Source organism: Ahaetulla prasina, chromosome 1 (assembly GCF_028640845.1).
Source record: "Ahaetulla prasina isolate Xishuangbanna chromosome 1, ASM2864084v1, whole genome shotgun sequence".
Lineage (NCBI taxonomy): Eukaryota > Metazoa > Chordata > Lepidosauria > Squamata > Colubridae > Ahaetulla > Ahaetulla prasina.
The window spans coordinates 115490582-115511480 of record NC_080539.1 but is presented as its reverse complement, the minus strand read 5'-3'; the positions used below and the strand labels follow the sequence as shown (position 1 = coordinate 115511480).

The 20899-nt window shown below is 38.7% G+C and overlaps 1 protein-coding gene across 3 annotated transcripts in view; it reads right to left on the bottom strand.

Moving 5' to 3' along the window:
* Positions 1-252: 252 nt before the first annotated feature.
* Positions 253-20899, bottom strand: part of HS3ST5 (heparan sulfate-glucosamine 3-sulfotransferase 5) — a 219022-nt gene continuing 198375 nt past the window's right edge. For all 3 annotated transcript variants that reach the window (XM_058173638.1, XM_058173647.1, XM_058173656.1), the window contains 2 exons: positions 16447-16585; positions 253-2148 (listed from right to left, as the gene is read on the bottom strand). In XM_058173638.1, coding sequence (XP_058029621.1) covers positions 1218-2148; positions 16447-16553 — 1038 coding nt within the window. In that variant the 5' untranslated portion in view covers positions 16554-16585 and the 3' untranslated portion in view covers positions 253-1217. The remainder of the gene's footprint in view (positions 2149-16446; positions 16586-20899) is intronic.

Genomic DNA, 20899 nt, shown 5'->3' with positions numbered 1-20899 from the left:
GAGTATCAACTTAATGGTGAATTTGCATATCTTTGAATATTACTCAATCAAATTACTCAGACCTTGACTCCCAGCTGAACTTGTGAATTGTTTCCAATGAAAAGCTTGCTGTTTGAGATAATGACTCATCATAGGATCATCAAACATCCACTGAAGAAAAACAAAAAGCAAATTGCACATATAGCAATTTTAATCCATTCCATTTTAAATACCACAATAAATTTAATTTTCACAATAAATTAAATAGCCATATTTAGTTTACAAAATAGAATTACTTAGTGTGAAACCAGTATTTACAAACAATATACAATATGTACATCAAATTTTTGTCAACATACAAGCATAGAAGGGAGAAAAAAGACTTTCGTTTTGACACATGATTGACATGCTCTAAGTGCCAAGATGATCCATACAATTAAAAACAATAGTGCAAACTCACCACAGGAAATTTGAAACTATGTTGACTGGATGAGAAAGTTTCTCTTCAATACTAGGAAAAGATTTTTCAAAAGAACTTAGCATCATATAGGGTATAATCACACAGCAAACTTATATTGGCTTTCCATCCATTTAATCTGCATAATTGCCCCACCCCAATTCATGGAAGCAGTGAGAATTATTCATAAAGATCTTATTAGCCCCTTCTTGTTACCAAAATAGAGATTTCCTAGGGAGCAGTGATAAGCCATTATAAGCCTGCAGCATAAATGTATTCTCTTTATAGGACCAATATTCTTTTAGAGATATGTTATAATAGAAATATAATATTTCTAAACAATATTTAGAAATACAATATTGCATTGTAGATTTTTCAGAAATGAATTCTAATTGCAGTGATTTAGAATTGCAATGAATTTTAAAGCAATATTCTGCCTTTTTCCAGATACCTTTAATATTAAATTTTATGGAGCAAATAAGAGTGCTGACCCTTTGAACCGAGTAGCCGAGTTAATTTCTTTAAATGACATTTTCTCATTTAATTGTATAGCATAAAATGATGCAATTATGCAGAGAGTTTAACGTTATGCACTGTTCTGTAGAAAAATTGATCCCATCTTATATTTGGTCACACACTGCATATGTACAAGTATGCATGAAAAAAAGATTACTTTGATAACTGAGAGTATGAAAAGTGCATATTTTTTTTTAAATATACTCTAATAGAGATACGGTTGCATATCTCTGGGTGCAACACATAGTGTTGTAGGAAGTTTATCTTAGGGCCAGTTAAATGTCCTCCCTGTGATCTGGTAAAATTTCTGATTGAAAGGGTGAAAGAATTTGCGCAATTTGGTAATGACAGAGGCATCTACCTCTGGATGAATGCGTCCTTTGCTTCCCGCCAGGCACTTGTTAAAGACAATGTTAAATCGCAAGCAGTAAAACCCTCTGGTGGCATTGAAATACAAATTATATTGACTTATCCTTGGAGGAAGATTTAAGAACTTTTCTACCAGCTGGAGTTCTGGCAGCGGTTCTGTAATGAGACGATCACCATCCACAATATGAAACTGCTCTATGGGAAAGTATTTTAACCATCTCTCCAGATGCTTGGTGTAGATGCTGGTTCTTACTGCCTTGTATTTAGTGTTCACCTCACAGGTGTTAGAATCAATGGCCAACTTTTCAAATTTGTAGTAGGTCTTATTCTTCCTTTCCTTTCCCTCCAGCACCTGAGTGTAATCAGAAATAGCTCTTGTTGTGGGTTCCCTGACAATGATCAGTAATTTGATGGATGAGTTCATTTTATAAATCCTTTCAGGGACTTCCTCTGTGATAAAGTATGCAGGGCTTTTCTCAATGGTTATTTGATGAGGATATGAAAATGGCATTTTTTTCCTATACCACTCAATGCCCTTGGCATAGTTCTCATCATTGTCAAAGAAGTGTATTTCTTGAGAGGCTTTGACCACTGCTGGATGAAGATTGAGCATTTCTAGTAGTGCTCGAGTTCCTCCTTTCCTCACTCCAATTATTATGGCCTTGGGGATTTGCTGGACCAAACTGTGAAGTCGAATTTGCTCTTTGCTGGCATTACCCTTTCGGAATTCATGCAACAATCCACGCTTAAACTGTAGAGCTCTGAGTGGGATTTCATCCTGCCCATGGAGTCCAAATCGGCCTTCAATAGGGCAAATGGGTTGCAGTCTACAATGGGGGCAGGGGTGGGGGGAGAGAAAAGGGGAGGAGAAAAGGAGAAAAAAGCAGTTTGCATTAGTAACACTGAAATTTTACTAATCAGAAGCTCTATCACTAAAGTTAATGCTGTGTAAATGGGAATGGGCCGCCTAGCATTAAAGTTAGAGTGGAGATTGTGCTATGTGTGCGTGTGTGTGTCTATGCGTGTGTGCTCGTTCATTTATCTATCAATCCACACCAGACCAGCCTTGTAGATTATAGATCATCATCTACAACAAAGAGATCTTTATCCTGAAGGGGAGACATTTAGGATAGCAATAATAATTAATGGTATTAACAATAAATAATTAATTTATAATTAATTTTGGGATGATTCACATAGTCCTATTCATAAGGCAAGATATTGGTGTCTATTTTCATGGCAGGAATTGAATAGACAATATACAATTTGTTTGCTCATTTATAAACTAGCAAAAACCCCTACTAAATTATGTATTTGTTCTATTCTCAGAAAGTTCCACATTGAAACACTTTTTGTTTTCAGTTACATTTTGGAAGATGGGCATGTTTTTGGCACTCATGTATGTTAACGACATTGTGAAATGTTGGCAGTGTTATTATTATTATTTTTTATTATTATTTATTGAATTTTTATACCGCCCTTCTCCCGAAGGACTCAGGGCGGTGTACAGCCGGAGATAAAATACAAAATATGTACAATTAAAACAAATTAAAACATAGCAAAATTACAAAAACGGCTAATAATTAAAATTAAATTTAAAATATTTAAGAATATTAATAAAACCCCAATTTAAAATCAAACTATTATGCCAGTCCGCTTGAATAAATAACTATGTTTTAGCTCACGACGGAAGGTCCGAAGATCAGGCACTTGGCGTAGGCCAGGGGAGTTCATTCCAGGCGTCGATGCTCCCAGAGAAGGCCCTACCCTGGGGCCGCCAGCCGACATTGTTTGGCGGACGGCACCCTGAGGAGACCTCTCTATGAGAGCGTCTGTCAGTGGGAGGCATAGGGTAACAGCAGGCGGTCTCGTAAGTACCCGGGTCCTAAGCCATGGAGCGCTTTAAAGGTGGTAACCAAAATCTTGAAGCGCACCCGAAAGACCACAGGAAGCCAGTACAGACTACGGAGCAGTGGTGTTATATCTATATCTATCTATATTCATTCTCTCCCCTCCCTCCCTCCTCCCTGTAATTTATAAGGCAGGTGTGCAAACACTTAGTTCTGCAAGCTTGCCTTGGACTCCCTTATGTAATTTGGAACAATTCAAACCTACTTTCTGAACCTGGATCTAAGCCTATCAAATTTAAAAATCCAGGCAAAATAAATTGCTTGACTATTCCTACATTAGACTTTACTATGTACTTATTGTATGCCTCAAAGTGAATGAAGTGGTATCTTTTCTGGTCTACAGAAGTTGTACATTAATGTAACATTTGAGAATTTTATTACTGCAACATGGTAAAATCAGAGGAGAAAAGGAGAAAAAAGCAGTTTGCATTAGTAACACTGAAATTTTACTAATCAGAAGCTCTATCACTAAAGTTAATGCTGTGTAAATGGGAATGGGCCGCCTAGCATTAAAGTTAGAGTGGAGATTGTGCTATGTGTGCGTGTGTGTGTCTATGCGTGTGTGCTCATTCATTTATCTATCAATCCACCAGACCAGCCTTGTAGATTATAGATCATCATCTACAACAAAGAGATCTTTATCCTGAAGGGGAGACATTTAGGATAGCAATAATAATTAATGGTATTAACAATAAATAATTAATTTATAATTAATATTGGGATGATTCACATAGTCCTATTCATAAGGCAAGATATTGGTGTCTATTTTCATGGCAGGAATTGAATAGACAATATACAATTTGTTTGCTCATTTATAAACTAGCAAAAACCCCTACTAAATTATGTATTTGTTCTATTCTCAGAAAGTTCCACATTGAAACACTTTTCGTTTTCAGTTACATTTTGGAAGATGGGCATGTTTTTGGCACTCATGTATGTTAACGACATTGTGAAATGTTGGCAGTGTTATTATTATTATTATTTATTATTATTATTTATTGAATTTTTATACCGCCCTTCTCCCGAAGGACTCAGGGCGGTGTACAGCCGGAGATAAAATACAAAATATGTACAATTAAAACAAATTAAAACATAGCAAAATTACAAAAACGGCTAATAATTAAAATTAAATTTAAAATATTTAAGAATATTAATAAAACCCCAATTTAAAATCAAACTATTATGCCAGTCCCGCTTGAATAAATAACTATGTTTTTAGCTCACGACGGAAGGTCCGAAGATCAGGCACTTGACGTAGGCCAGGGGGGAGTTCATTCCAGAGCGTCGATGCTCCCAGAGAGAAGGCCCTACCCCTGGGGGCCGCCAGCCGACATTGTTTGGCGGACGGCACCCTGAGGAGACACTCTCTATGAGAGCGTACGGGTCAGTGGGAGGCATAGGGTAACAGCAGGCGGTCTCGTAAGTACCCGGGTCCTAAGCCATGGAGCGCTTTAAAGGTGGTAACCAAAATCTTGAAGCGCACCCGAAAGACCACAGGAAGCCAGTACAGACTACGGAGCAGTGGTGTTATATCTATATCTATCTATATTCATTCTCTCCCCCTCCCTCCCTCCTCCCCTGTAATTTATAAGGCAGGTGTGCAAACACTTAGTTCTGCAAGCTTGCCTTGGACTCCCCTTATGTAATTTGGAACAATTCAAACCTACTTTCTGAACCTGGATCTAAGCCTATCAAATTTAAAAATCCAGGCAAAATAAATTGCTTGACTATTCCTACATTAGACTTTACTATGTACTTATTGTATGCCTCAAAGTGAATGAAGTGGTATCTTTTCTGGTCTACAGAAGTTGAACATTAATGTAACATTTGAGAATTTTATTACTGCAACATGGTAAAATCAGAGGAGAAAATATGTATTTGTAAATGCATGTATATTATGCATATACTTGCAAAGCATGACCTCATAAAATTAAATCTCCATCTCATACTTTGCTGTATTTATTTCCATGTATTAAATACTGCACTGTGGTGAAACTGTACTATATGTATCTGCATTTTTACATATCAGTGTATATTGTAAGCATATTTTTTAAAGAAGCAAACAGCTCTTGGCTGGGATAATTATTTTTACTTATTCTTTTTTGAAGAACTGCTTCAAAATCAACTGCTGTCCAACGAATACTAGCTAAAACCAATCTACATATGTGTTTCAAATTATGTGCGAACAATATATTGAGATGATGAATAAAAAATAAACTGCAATCCAGATCAAATTGCAGTGCAGGTATAAAATAGATTTCACTTTAACTCCTTGTGCCTTTTCTTATTGAAAATACCAGCCTTGAAGCTGTACCTACTATCCCATTCCTTATATTAGGTATTTTTGCTATTTGGGATGAAGGCATTTTCAAAGAAAAAAAAAAGTTAATTATCCGTCTCTATGTTTCATTCTTGGAAATGGTGTGGCCCAGAAATGCATCCATTTAGAAGGAACTGTATAACGTCTTACACACTCTGTTTTTTAAATTTGGTACTGTAAAGTGTATTGTGTAGTCTGATCCTAAAACAAATGTTGGTAACTTGAGAAGAATATATTCTTTACTTTAACTTTACTGCAAGCCACAAGTTTTTCACACCTTAATATCCTGGGAGAAAAACATTTTATTTTCTAGAACCGTAATGTTCTTTTGCCTTGGAAAATTATTTTTGCTTTCTGCACAAGAATATATTCTTCTCCCCACCATCATATTTAGGATAAAATTGAATTAGATTTTTTTTAAAAAAAGCTAATGAGCTTGTTAACCAGGAAACACACACACACACATAACACATAACTATAGTGACCAGACGTCCTGCTTTTGGCGGGACAGTCCCGCTTTTCAATAATTTGTCTCGCGTCCCGCTGCAATTCCAAAAAGTCCTGATTTTTTTTTGTTTCACTCCCATTCGGAAAATGGGAGGTGGCAACGCAAGAGAAGGAGGCGGAGAAGGGGGAGTGGCGGAGAAGGGGGTGCGAGAGGGAGGAGAGATGCCGCTTGACTTCACCCGAGAGGAAGAAAAGAGCGGAGACGAGAGCTGAGGAGAGCCGAGCCTGCCTGGAAGAGCGGAGAAGCAGCAGCCGCTCCTCCTCCTTCAGGCAGGTGGCAAGACTCAGCGCGCATGCGCAGCCCCCCCCGCCCCCCATCAATGGTGTCCCGCTTTGCCATGGCTGAAATCTGGTCACTTTACACATAACATTAAAAAGACTTAAAAGTTCACTTTTTACTTATTGCTCATCAGTTAAGATCTAATCAAATACAAAAACCTTATATTGTTACATTGTTTCATATTATGTGCTGTAAGAAGAGCATGTCCCAGTTCCTAAATATACATGCAGGCCAGGGAGGAACAACGTCACACTCTGTATGCTACACATGTATTTCACATGCACTTACGTTGCTCACAGGCACTGAATTCATATTGTTTAAAGTAAGGGTGCCCAACTTTAGCAACTTGAAGATGTCTGGACTTCAACTTTCAGAATTCCCCAGCCAGCATTAGAGTTGAAGTCCACAAGTCTTAAAGTTGCCAAGGTTGGGCACCCCTACTTTAAATATTAACAGATAAATCTAAAACATATATTTTGTACAAAATGATCAGAATTTACCCATGACACTTTTTTTTACCTTGGGACTGAGGGTGAGTGGATCTAAACACACTAACTAATAGCTAATATTGTGTACTCGTATGATGATTTCCCTCCATTCCTGCCTCTAAATAACATATCCTCCATTTCACAAAAAACCTCCCCAACCTTTCAGGGATTACTTGGTGGAGCATGTCTTAAAGAAAATGAAAAACATGGCTTCTTTCCTCAGTCCATTAATGAGAATTTTTTAGTCCAAATCTATGACTAGAAAAAGCCTTCCTTTTCAAGGCAGCAGATTCTAAATTCAATACCGACATCATACAATTAAGGTAGTCTCAAGGTACAGAGTTTATTTAGAAAACATTTTAAAAGTTTAGCTTAAAAATAGAATTATCTGGGGACCATAGATCTCATAGCCAACTAATGAAGTATGTGTCATAATGTCATAGCACAAATTCTGCAACTTCTACATGACCATATAAAGGCAGTTTTGCCTCCTGACATTATTGTGACTTGTAGATTCTGGCGTTATAGTCATGGTAGGCATATCTATTCAAATAGAGAACTATTTCTGATTCTTGCCACTTGTATGTTTTCCTAATTGTATTTTGTCTTCCAATCCACTTTCTGTGAAATTCTCACTTGTCGTGCACTGGTGCTAGGGGAAGGAATAGAGGCTAAAAAACTACAGAACTACCTGCTTTATTCTAAATGTAGTGCATCAGAATCCTACCTGAGGACCTCAGGTTTTTTTTAAGGGAACATAAAATGTCAATTTTGGGCAGAAATAAAACAACAAAGATACATGGATGAGCATATGGCAAACATGTCAAGAAAGGAATTGGCTATTCTGTGCAATACACCATACAGAGCTGTAATTTAGAGCTGAAGTATTTAAGAGCCTGGTTACTTGAGGACTGAAGGGCGATAAATTGATGATAATAGAAATTGGATGGAGCTTGTTCATGCAATAAAGGAACAGAATTTTCTTTTTTCTCTGCTTTTTTTCCCTGGTTCTGGGGAGAGGTTTTAGGGTTTTCTTTATTTTTCTAAAGCCAAGTTAAGCCTATTTGGAAATTTTTCTACAGTTTTTAATATAGTATATTAAAAACAATATATTAAAATACAGTATATTCTGGCCTCAAAATGGCAGGAAACTATGCCACCCCTCATTGGTAGTAGGAAGGGATACTAAGAACTACTGAGAAATCTGGGCTCTCACCGTCCATTTGATGTAGAGCAGCCTCAGTAGGGGAGAATTACAATTACTGCAGGCTCGAATCCCACCAGGTCCAAGGTTGACTCAGCCTTCCATCCTTTATAAGGTAGGTAAAATGAGGACCCAGATTGTTGGGGGGGCAATAAGTTGACTTTGTAAATATACAAATAGAATGAGACTATTGCCTTACACACTGTAAGCCGCCCTGAGTCTTCGGAGAAGGGCGGGATATAAATGTAAATTAAAAAAAAAAATTATCAAATATGGGCCTTACAAAGGAGAGAGAGTTACATCAGAGGGGGACTTAAAATAGGAGGGAAAGTGTGATTTTGTTATTCTTTGGCTTCATTTCCTGACTTAATTTCTTCATACCTAATCCTCTAACACAGTTCTTAGCTCTTCTGTAACTGCTGCTTTCTGTTGATTGATTAGTGCTCATGCCACAATACAAGCACTGAGTTGTATAGATCCAGCAGGTGGGATACAGAAGGTATGACATTAATGTGCCCAAGATCTGTTTCAATGGGTGTAAAAGATATTACAAGGGATAGGATGTCCATATTTTTGGATCATCAGGGTAGAATTCACTGATGACTACGTATCCATCACGCACAATGAGAGAGAAAAATAAAATCATTCCTTTTTCCCATTAGCATATTATATATGGATCTGCTGGAAGTCACCACTGCAGAAGTTCAAGAGTCAAGTACTGTGTCTGGGTAATTTTATGACCATTAATAACATTTGTAGCTAGGCAAGCCTAGATTGGGGGAAAGGTTAATTAAATTTCATGCCTGAGGTCATAGGCCAAGTTCCAGCAAGAAACAAGAAGGAATTTCTGTCCACTCTATGTAACTACATAATTGCCCGGGACCATTTTGCATATCTTCACAATGTAGGATTTTGATGGTACATGATGGTAGGAAGCAAGCGAGGCTAGGCACATCCTTTCTCTTTTTGAATGAAATTAGGCAATGATTCTTACAAATGAGTGAATGTGAGAAAACACAATATCCCTCATTGAAGTGCAATGTAAGATTAATCTTTCGTGTTACCTAACTGTGTATTTAGTTTATTTTCATTAACTGTTGAAAAATAAAGATTATAAACAGCAAACAAACAGACCAAAGTCATAATTATATTAGAAAGCTGACAACTTACCTGAAAAACACTGTGTTCTCAATTGTTCAAAATATTTCAGTCTTTCCCAATCTCCCACTCATTTTTTCCTGCTTAGTAGGCTCATATAAGCTTTTATTTTATTTTTTAAAAATCTGTTTTATCCTAAATGGAGGAAAAATACAGATGCCCCAGAAACCAAAAGGGAATGTAATGTTGTTGCCCAGGTAAAACATAGATGAATATTTCCATATGATTTTTTTACATGCACAAATATGTGCAACCTAGGGGTGAAATGCTCCCGGTTCGGACCGGATCGCCAAATCCGGTAGCTATAGCGGCAGGTGGTTTGGAGAACCAGTAGCAAAAATCCCTGTCCCCCGCCCCCCGATGCCCAGCTGAGCTGTGCGATCAAAAGAGGTTTTTTTTTAAAAAAAAGCACGAAATTTTCGGCTGAAATAATGCTTTTAAAAGTAAAAAAAAAGTCTCTGATGATTGCGTAGCTCAGCTGGGATCATCAGCTGGGATCATCAGAACCTTTAAAAGCATTTTTTCTACAACCTATCGTAAAACCTACAATCTATTGTAAAAAATACTTTTAAAAGGTTCTGACGATCAGGCAACTCAGCTGGGATCGTCAGAACCTTTCAAAAGCATTTTTAAACAACCTCTTTGGCCGAAGAGGTTGTAGAAAAAATGCTTTTAAAAGTTAAAAAAAAAAGTTGGCCACACCCATCCAGTCACATTATTCCCCACACACACCAAGCCACGCCCACAGAACCGGTAGTAACAAATTTTACATTTCATCACTGGTGCAACCCAATTAATAGATCAAGGTAATTCACATAAAAAGCTGTGCAGTACATTTGGGGACAAACAGCAGCTAATGGTGCAAGTCTGGCAAGAACCATTATGAAAAGGAGAGGTTTAAATTTTGCATATGAAGATGCATATCTTTTCTGGAATAATACAACAACCAATATTTTCTTTTTAAAAAATGTCCTATTTGAGGGACTGCTACTCCCTGGTTTCATCTGTCTGCCCTACCAGATCTAGTAAGAAGGTACATTATGGGTTTCATTGCCTAGGGAACTATTTAACAGGCCGTACACAACAGTTCTTCTCTGCAGTGGTGCCCATTGTGAAATTTTCTCCCCTCCTCTAAGATGATGTTGGGCTCATCTATTCTCAGCTACCAAAGGTCCAGGGTTGAAATTCAGCAATTAAAAGAAAGAAAGTCTATTTGATGAAAGATTTATGTATCAAAGTTGCTTCTGAAATCCATTTGGAGGCAATTAATATCCTAAAATAGTAATTAAAATTATGTATAATATTGTAAAGCCTCCATTCAAAAACAGCATTCCAAGTTTTAAGATGATAAAGAGAGTTTAGTTTTTTACAGAATTTTAGTTTGTTAGCCTAATTGAATAAGTCTTTTAATAGTGTTTTTAATTTTTGTATTCGTGTTTTATTCGGCTGTAAACCGCACTGAGTCCTTCGGGAGAAGGGCGGTATACAAATCAAAATAATAAATAAATAAAATAAATAAAGGAGCAAACATACACATTGCATGTACTGTATTTGGTCAATTACAGTTGTGTTATTTCTTAGATCCAGTTGCATTAATGCCAAATTCATGATTTGTATAAAAATTCAAATCACTGGCTGAAAAAACAAACCAAAATAAAGCCAAGCTGATTAACTATTTACACTTATTTAGTACATTTAGGACTTATCCTTCTTCATTATGGAATACTAGTTAGCATATATAAGTTCCAGATGGGTTCCCATTTGTACACTGGATACATGTAGAGCAGCTTAATTTTATCTCAATCTTTTATACCTGTGTCACCAAATCATACTATGGGACCCAGCATATGAGCTCCATTACCCCATAGCATCCTGACAGGTTCTGGAGAACTGGGAGCAGAAATTTTGGGCAGTTCGGAGAACCAGCAAATACCACCTCTGGCTGACCCCAGAGGGGGGGGTGGGAATGAGATTTTGCAATATCCTTCCCCCAGGAGTGGGGAGGGAATGGGTATTTTGCAATATCCTTCCCCTGGAGTGGAGAGGGAATTGGTATTTTGCAATATCCTTCCCCTGGAGTGGAGAGGGAATGGGTATTTTGCAATATCCTTCCCCTGGAGTGGGGAGGGAATGGAGATTTTGCAATATCCTTCCCCTGGAGTGGGAATGGAGATTTTGCAATATCCTTCCCTTGTCAGGCCCAAGCCATGCCATGCCTGCCACACCCACAGAACCAGTAATAAAAAAACTTGGATTTCACTACTGCAAAGGTCCCTCAAGAATTTGTTGTGCCAGCAGCCCTGAGGACTCCAGCGGATGGGCGAGCTAGTGAAGTGCCTCTACTATACTATCTACTTTTACTTCAGCTCAGATTTTTTAATAGTTTTAGATGTTTTACTTGCTAACAATTATAATACTGAACTTTAGTATTGATTGATTTTTTTCACATTGTAAGCTATCCAGGGTCACTTGTTTTGTAAAATGGGTGGCTATGTAACTTAGATAAGTAAACTAATAAATAAATGCTTTTTAAAAATTTTTTGAGGCTGCCTAGAGTCTCTATGACTGGGCAGCAGCTTTTTTTTTTAAAAAAATGTGCATTTAAAAAGAAAATGGCTGACCAAAAGAACAAACATTGTGGAGTCCTTGGTGCTCTCTGAGTGAACATGTTTCATTAGCTGATTAGGTAACATGATTACCTACCTGGCAATGTTACCTACCTGGCTAATGAAAGTTATGCACCAAAGCATCAAGGACTCCATAGTTCAACTCTGAGCTACATATATTGACTTCTACTGGGCGCAATTAAAAGCTAAGAGGGAAACAAAAGGACCAGAATTTATCCCAAAAATGCTTTTTCAAGAGGCAACTGGAGTTTCTTTTTTTTTTCTTTGAAGATCTTTTGCCTCTTCTCCAAGAAGTTTGCGGCCTCTGACCCGGCGTAGATCTCAATTGGCTCCCTGGTTTTCTGAGGAGCTGAGAGAGATGAAACGCCAGAGAAGATGCCTAGAGAGTACTTGGAGGTCCAGCTGTTCCGAAGCTGATCGGACACTAGTGAGGTCTTTTACTAAGACCTACCTAGTGGCAATGAGGGAGGCGAAACGTTCTTACGTTTCCACCCTCATTGCATCGGCAGATAACCGCCCGGCCGCCTTGTTTCGGGTGACCCGTTCCCTCCTTCATCAAGAGGGACGGGATGACCCTTTACAGGGACGAGCTGAGGAGTTTAACGGTTATCTATACGATAAAATCGTTCAGCTTCGGGATAGTTTGGACCAAGATTGCGATGATCCAACCGAGATGACGGAGACACGTCTTGTTGAGGCTATTTGGGATGAGTTTGATTCTGTGGCTCTCGAGGACGTGGACAGGTTGCTGGGGAGGTTACATGCAACTACATGTTTACTGGACCCGTGTCCTTCCTGGTTAGTGCTGGCTGCTCAGGAAGTGACACGAGGCTGGCTCCAGGGGATTATAAATGCTTCTTTGGTGGAAGGGGTTTTCCCCGCCGCCTTGAAAGAGGCGGTGGTGAGACCTCTCCTCAAGAAGCCTTCCCTGGACCCAGCTATTTTGGGAAATTATCGTCCAGTCTCCAACCTTCGCTTTGTGGCGAAGGTTGTAGAGAGTGTGGTTGCATGGCAGCTCCCCCGGCACCTGGAGGAAGCTGTCTATCTAGACCTGTTCCAGTCCGGCTTCCGACCCGGTTACAGCATGGATGACCTCTGGAGGGCCAGGGACAGGGGTTGCTCCTCTGCCTTGGTCCTATTAGATCTCTCAGCGGCTTTTGATACCATCGACCATGGTATCCTGCTGCGCCGCTGGAGGGATTGGGAGTGGAGGCACCGCTTATCGGTGGTTCTCCTCCTATCTCTCCGACCGGTCGCAGACGGTGTTGACAGGGGGGCAGAGGTCGCCCGCGAGGCGCCTCACTTGTGGGGTGCCTCAGGGTCGATTCTCTCGCCTACCCTGTTCAACATCTATATGAAGCCGCTGGGCGAGGTCATCAGTGGTTTCGGGGTGAGTTATCATCTGTACGCTGATGATACTCAGCTGTACTTTTCCACCCCGGACCACCCCAACGAAGCGGTCGAAGTGCTGTCCCGGTGCCTGGAAGCTGTACGGGTCTGGATGGGGAGAAACAGACTCAAGCTCAATCCCTCCAAGACGGAGTGGCTGTGGATGCGGCACCCGGTACAGTCAGCTGCATCCGCAGCTGACTGTTGGGGGCGAGTTAGTGGCCCCAAAGGAGGTGGTTCGCAACTTGGGCGTCCTCCTGGATGGACGGCTGTCCTTTGATGAACATCTGGCGGCCGTCTCCAGGAGGGCCTTTTACCAAGTTCGCTTGGTCCGCCAGTTGCGTCCCTTCCTTGACCGGGATGCCTTATGCACAGTCACCCACGCTCTGGTTACGTCTCGGTTGGATTACTGCAATGCTCTCTACATGGGGCTGCCCTTGAGGTGCACCCGGAGGCTGCAGTTAGTCCAGAATGCGGCTGCGCGAGTAGTAACGGGAGCCGTTCGTGGCTCCCACGTAACATCACTGCTCCGTAGTCTGCACTGGCTTCCTGTGGTCTTTCGGGTGCGCTTCAAGATTTTGGTTACCACCTTTAAAGCGCTCCATGGCTTAGGACCCGGGTACTTATGAGACCGCCTGCTGTTACCCTATGCCTCCCACCGACCCATATGCTCTCACAGAGAGGGTCTCCTCAGGGTGCCGTCCGCCAAACAGTGTCGGCTGGCGGCCCCCAGGAGTAGGGCCTTCTCTGTGGGAGCATCGACGCTCTGGAATGAACTTCCCCCTGGCCTACGTCAAGTGCCTGATCTTCGGACCTTCCGTCGTGAGCTAAAAACACACTTATTTATTCAAGCGGGACTGGCATAATAGTTTTGATTTTAAATTGGGGTTTTATTAATATTTTGAAATTTTAAATTTAAATTTTTAATTATCAGCCTTTTTGTAATTTGCTATGTTTTAAATGTTGGTTTTAATTGTATATATCCTGTGTTTTATCTTTGGCTGTACACCGCCCTGAGTCCTTTGGGAGAAGGGTGGTATAAAAATTTAATAAATAATAATAATAATAATAATAATAATAATAATAATAATAATAATAATAATAATAATAATAATAATAATAATAATAATAATAAAAAAAAAAAGTTTCAAAAGCTGAAGAAGCTTCTTGGATGAAAAGCGAAATGTCTTCAAAGAAAAATAAAAAAGTTCCAGTTGCCTCTTGAAAAACAACTTTGGGACAACTATGATTTGGATGTCCGAGAATCTCCATAGACCAGAACTCATCGTCTCCAGAGACCTACATCCAGATAAACAGGAATTAATGCTAGACAAATGATCAAGCCAAAAATAAAAATCTTAATCCAGGAAATACCAAAGAGAAAACCACAGCCCCACCAACACTGGCAGGGCAAACTATTGAATATAAACAGGGAGCAAACCTTACACTCACTAGCACTGATGATGTAACCTGGTCAGGCAATAAAATGTTTGCAAGAAAACAACCAATCTTAAAGAATACCAATAGCTCCACAATTCAGCCCTAACTTACACATATATTCTCATCTATTAGAACAAACACTGGATGTTACAAGAGGCAAAACTAAACTAATTGGAAGGAGCTACACAACCATCTTAACCAGTATGCCTGATATCCTAATATACATAAAGTGCTGGAGATACACATATGTCTTATTCATTTTGTTTAATAAACCTTATACCTGGCTTGCAAACGGCATGGGCTGTGGGGTTATATATTTAGCATATGGGAAATGTCAGGTAAATCTACATTTGCTAGACACAATGCAGTCCTGACAGCTAGATTGCTAGTTCATTCTGTTTGGTGCTTGCTTGCCTATCCTTGGTGCATCATGGGGGGCAAACTAACTTTACACTGTGGGGTAATGGAGTTTATATGCTGGGTCCCATAGTATGATTTGGTGACGCAGTTATAAAGACTGAGGTAAAATTAAGCTGCTCTACATGTATCCAGTGTCCAAATGGGAACCCATCTGGAACTTATATATGCCAACTAGCATTCCATAATGAAGAAAGATAAGTCCTAAATGTACTAAATAAGTGTAAATAGTTAATCAGCTTGGCTTTATTTTGGTTTGTTTTTTCAGCCAGTGACTTGAATTTTTATACAACTCATATGAATTTGGCACTAATGCAACTGGATCTAAGAAATAACACACCTGTAATTGACCAAATACATGCAATGTTTATGTTTGCTCCTTTACTATCTAAATACAGTCTCAGCCTGGAATTCTGTTTTTGAATGGAGGTTTTACAATACTGTACATAATTTTAATTACCATTTTAGGATACTAATTGCTTCCAAATGGATTTCAGAAAGCAACTTTGATACATAAATCTTTCATCAAATAGACTTTCTTTCTTTTAATTCTGCCATTTCTTGGAGCAACTTAACTGTCATAAAACAGAAAAAAGGATTTGATAATTAAGTCTTAGTTCCATATTCTATATGAAATTGAAAGTTAAGTTGTTTCCTGTAATTCAAAGCCAAAAATGTTGGGCATTAACAGGAATAATAAACAGAACTGGCCCTAGTTTTATATCCCACAATTGCCCTGAAAATAATCATTTCCAGCAAGATCTTTTCATTTCACTATATCCATCTCAAGGGGAATTTTTTTTTTTTTAAAAAAAGACGACTAAAATCTAATTAACAGAGTTTAAAATATGCTTTATATCCTTCAGCAACCTTTTTAGTGCAAGAAGATCCAAGACTGACAAACAAACTTTGCAGGCTTGTGTGGAAGTTTAATTACCACTGTACCATCTTAATTGCTCACCCATAAATATCAGAAAAGAAAATGTAGAAGATTTTGAAACTTGTTTATTGAAACTTGAAGTTAGCCTGCTATTGTACACAAAAGCTGACCTACTGTGGTGACATATTTACTGTATGGAGCTTTACATTCATTCTGAACACAAATGCCAGTGCACATAGAATATAAATGGACATGGACCAAGGTACTGGGTTCAGCAAGCTTCTTCAGTTTCCCCTATCTTTATACAGAAGGAAACTAACAATGAAAATCAATACTACAGCAGATTGTCTTTTTAAATGCTAGCAGCGAGACAAAGAGCTAGAAACCTATTCAGTTATATTCAATGCTTAAGAGGAAATTGGAGTGGGTGGAGGGAGGTGGGGAAAGCACCTACAGCCATTTATAATTAATGATGTCACAGGGACATGCTAATTTAATGACTTACCTATCCAAACTCCCAACTCTGGCAACTAGATAGAGAAGGCTTCCAATAGCAAGGCTGCCTAGCACAAGGAGCTTCTGTCTCAGCAACGCCTGCTGTTTGAATAGCATGGCCCTCCATCAATCTTCAGGACTTCTTCAGTCTGCAGACACCAAAAATATATAAACCACTCCTGAGCAAGAGGCAACATACAGAGAAACATTTCTTAACAGGCAGTCAAACAGTTTCTGTTTTTATATGGTATCAAACTAAGAATTTACCATATTCCACGAATCCTGTAATTAATGGATAATGTGCCAGATTTTTACCGCTTCCAAATTTAGACTTGCATAAAGTCCTTGGTAGGCTTTCCCATAAGGTCAGCAGACATATCAGTTTCACCTCTGCTGTTAAGATTGTTTTGAGCAAACAATTCAACCTGCATTTTTCTGACATCAACATATTAAAGGAAGGCAGATAAGGGACACAGAAATATGTAAATATTTTGCTTTATAGCTTTTGTTTCAGTGGGAACAAATTAGGTGTTTTGATGATAAATTGCTTGTATGTGGGTCAGGTCAAATTATTACAATGTGGGACTGATGGGATGAATTAAAATCCAGTATGGATAAGCAAAAACTCCTGCACCACAAGGCTTTTACTTGTCACTGTTTTATTCATATACCGTTTTCCCCAGCAAGAGTTATTTCTACTGCCAAAGTCTCATTTACCATAGCTTGGTTTAACATCCCTCCAAACCATCCATGATGTCCTTCCATTCTCCTTTGTTGCTTACCTACATACTAATTTACTCGTGAGTCACTTCTAATCAATGTGCCTGTCATTGTAACATCTGGTTTGGTCCTTAGCTAGCTGGATATAACATGTCCTTTGAGTCCGGGCAACTCAAAGAATAATTTTAAAACGGGGATATAACATTGGATTAAACAGTGTTAAAAGGTTGGGAGAGACAACTTGGTAACATTATGTATTATGTGAGATAATATAAACATCATACACAAATACATTTGTGTTTGGTGAGCCAAGAGGTAGCACAAACCTGTCTTAATGACAGAAAGGACAGTTATTCTCCATTGTGTAACATGTCTTTATATGCCTGATTGCCTGCATAGACTGGAGATAATGACTTCTGGAGGTCCTGAAGATGGTAGGTGGTCATTTCAGGTAATTGGATCACTCAAATTTTTAAATCCCTGCTTCTAATGAACATGTAGATTAACAGAGTTAGAAGGGACCTTGTAGGTCATCTAGTCCAACCCCCCCTCGAGGGGAATGAGTTCTAAATAGAATGGTTGATTTAATTCTATTATGGCATTTTAAACTGCAGAGCTACGTTTCCAACCATTATTTTGATTTAAAATGTAGTTTTCTTTTGTTTTCATAATCAGTTCTGACTCAGGAAAGGGTTCCATTGTAATAAAACAAAGGCTATCTTCAGAGATTCACGGATTTAAATATTTAGCTTGATTCCCCCCTCCCCCAAATTAAGCAGAGATGAAAATCCAAGTGGAAAAGATTTAAGGAATTTACAAACATATAAGTAAAGGTAAAAGTTCCCCTCGCACAAATGTGCTACTCGTTCCCGACTCTAGGGGGTGGTGCTCATCTGTTTCAAAGCTGAAGAGTCAGTGCTGTCTGAAGATGTCTCCATGGTCATGTGGCCAGCATGACTAAATGCCAAAGGTGCATGGAACACAGATGGTCTCTATTTTTCTACTTGCATTTTTTACGTGTTTTCAAATTGCTAGGCTGGCAGAAGCTGGGACAAGTAACGGGAGCTCACCCCATTACGCGGCACTAGGGATTCGAACCGCTGAACTGCCGACCTTTCAGTTGACAAGCTCAGCATCTTAGCCACTGAGCACAGATCTCAGATTTTCAAGTGCTATAGTCTGAGATTTAGGCATAAAATAACTTTACATTTTCATTTCATTTATTATATATATATTTGTTCAATCCGGTAAGTAGCTTTTTTTCTTAGATGGTAGTGTTTTATGCAGGGGTAAAATGTAAAATTTGTTACTACCGGTTCTGTTGGCGTGGCTTGGTGTGTGTGTGGGGTAATGTGACTGGGTGGGCAACTTTTTTTTTTTAACTTTTAAAAGCATTTTTTTCTACAACCTCTTCGGCCGAGCTGAGTTGCCTGATCCCTTTAAAAGCATTTTTTACAGGCTCTTCAGCTGAAGAGGCTGTAGAAAAAATGCTTCTAAAGGGTTCTAGTGATCCCAGCTAAGCCATGCGATCATCAGAGGCTTTTTTTTAAAAAAAGCATTTTTTCAGCAAAAGAAAAAAATGCTGTTAAAAGTAAAAAAAAACAACCTCTGATGATCACGTGGCTCAGCTGGGCATGGGCTGGGGGGGGAGGGATTTTTGCTCCCGGTTCTCCGAACCACCTGCTGCCATTGCTACCAGATCGGGCAATCCGGTCCGAACCAGGAGCATTTCACCCCTGATTTTATGTAGTAAAGATGCATTGTTGCTGTGATTCTAAAGTGCCATATCTGACACAGAAACCATTAATAAAAAAAGAAATACACAAATTTTATGTGTTATATACTAATTATTTTTAATAATAATGGGACAGGAGATTAAAATGGCAAAAAAAGAAAAAAATCTTTTGGAGGTGACAAAGTACGATACATTGGATGATAAGAAGGAGAAGAGAATCACAGTAGATCTGAAGATTCTGTTATAAGAACTTATCTACTTATTTATTTATTTATTTATTTATTTAATTTATTAATTTAATTTATATACCGCCCTTCTCCCGAAGGACTCAGGGCGGTTCACAGCCAAATAAAAACAGATTACACAAAAAATTAAAAGCAATTTAAAAATCTACTGTTAAGTAGATCTTTCTTGGAGTCCACCTCAAAGGGTTGATATATATATAACCCCGTTATATATATATAACCCCATGAATCAATGATTGGATTCAAATTTTTTTACTACCGGTTCTGTGGGCGTCGCTTGGTGGGCATGGTGTGGCTTGGTGGGCGTGGCTTGGTGGGTGTGGCAGGGGAAGGATACTGTAAAATCCCCATTCTCTCCCCACTCCAGGGGAAGATTACTGCAAAATCCTCATTTCTTTCCGATCAGCTGGGACTCTGGAGGCAGAGAATAAATGGGGGTGGGGCCAGTGGTATTTACTGGTTCTCCGAACTACTCAAAATTTCCGCTACTGGTTCTCCAGAACTGGACAGAACCTGCTGATTACCACCTCTGCCATGAATCAGGAAGGAGTCAGTATAAGCCTCTTAATATTCTCTCCCTTCCCAGTACATAAGGAATGCTACTCTCCTTTGTTTACATAATGGTTTCTGAATGTTTGCTTCAAAGCCATCTCCTTGACTCTCTAAAGAAAACAAAAGAGTATAATTGGTCCATCAGTGGTAATAAAACAGATCAAGTCTTTTAATTGTCTAGGCATAATGTTATAAACTATTACTTCACAGTAAAAGAGTAATGGAAACTTGGAACCAATTTCCAGTGAAGATAGTGGGTCAATAATCAGTAACTGAGTTTAAACTTGCTTGGGATACAGGAATGTCTATCATCTGACAAAAAAAACCCCCGAATAACAATAAAATAAAATAAAATAAAATAATAATTAATAAATAAATAAATTAAAAATAAAACAAAAAACAAACAAGATAGATCACTAGGTCTTTTTCTGCCATCCAATTGTCTCTGTTTCTATAATGTTTTGTGAATCTGGGAGATAAGAATTCCACTTAACTTATCGATTCCAAGTGATTATATTTCAGGTGCTTGGTAACTAGCTCACATTTACAACTGGTTGCAACATTCTGTGGTCACATGACCATGATTTGTGACATTCTTTTGCCATTTTCTGGCAGAAAATTGCAAAAAAAACCCAAACCCATTGCTCATGCTGATTCACTTAATATATTGTTCACTTAATGACCATGTGATTTGATTTATAGACATGGTGACTTTACGAACATCATAAAAATAATTGTAAAATTGAGACTGATCACAAGCCTCAATTTATGACCAAAATTCTGGATTCTATTGAAATCATGTCAAGGACTGTCTGTAACAATAGGTCATTTTCACTCATCATGTAAATCAAATCTCAGAGATAAAATGACTATATTGGCTTTTCATAGGAAGTCCTGCAATCTACAATGAAGCTAGAAAGACCATAAAAGAGTCTGACCATACCCTGCTGGCCTTTAGAAAGGTTGTCAAAAACTGATTTTTTCCTCTGGATTTTTGTGTTGCACCTCCTGAATGGATGATGGTGTCCTGTTATTTAGGATCACCTTTTATTATTATTTATCAGTGTATGTAGTGTTATTTTGTATTATTGCTGTTATGTTTTGCTGAATGTTCTGAAAGCCACCCAGAGTACTTTTGGTTGAATTGGCAACCATATAAATGTTATAAATAAATAAACACTGGAACTTTTACAGGAGCATATAAGCTAACT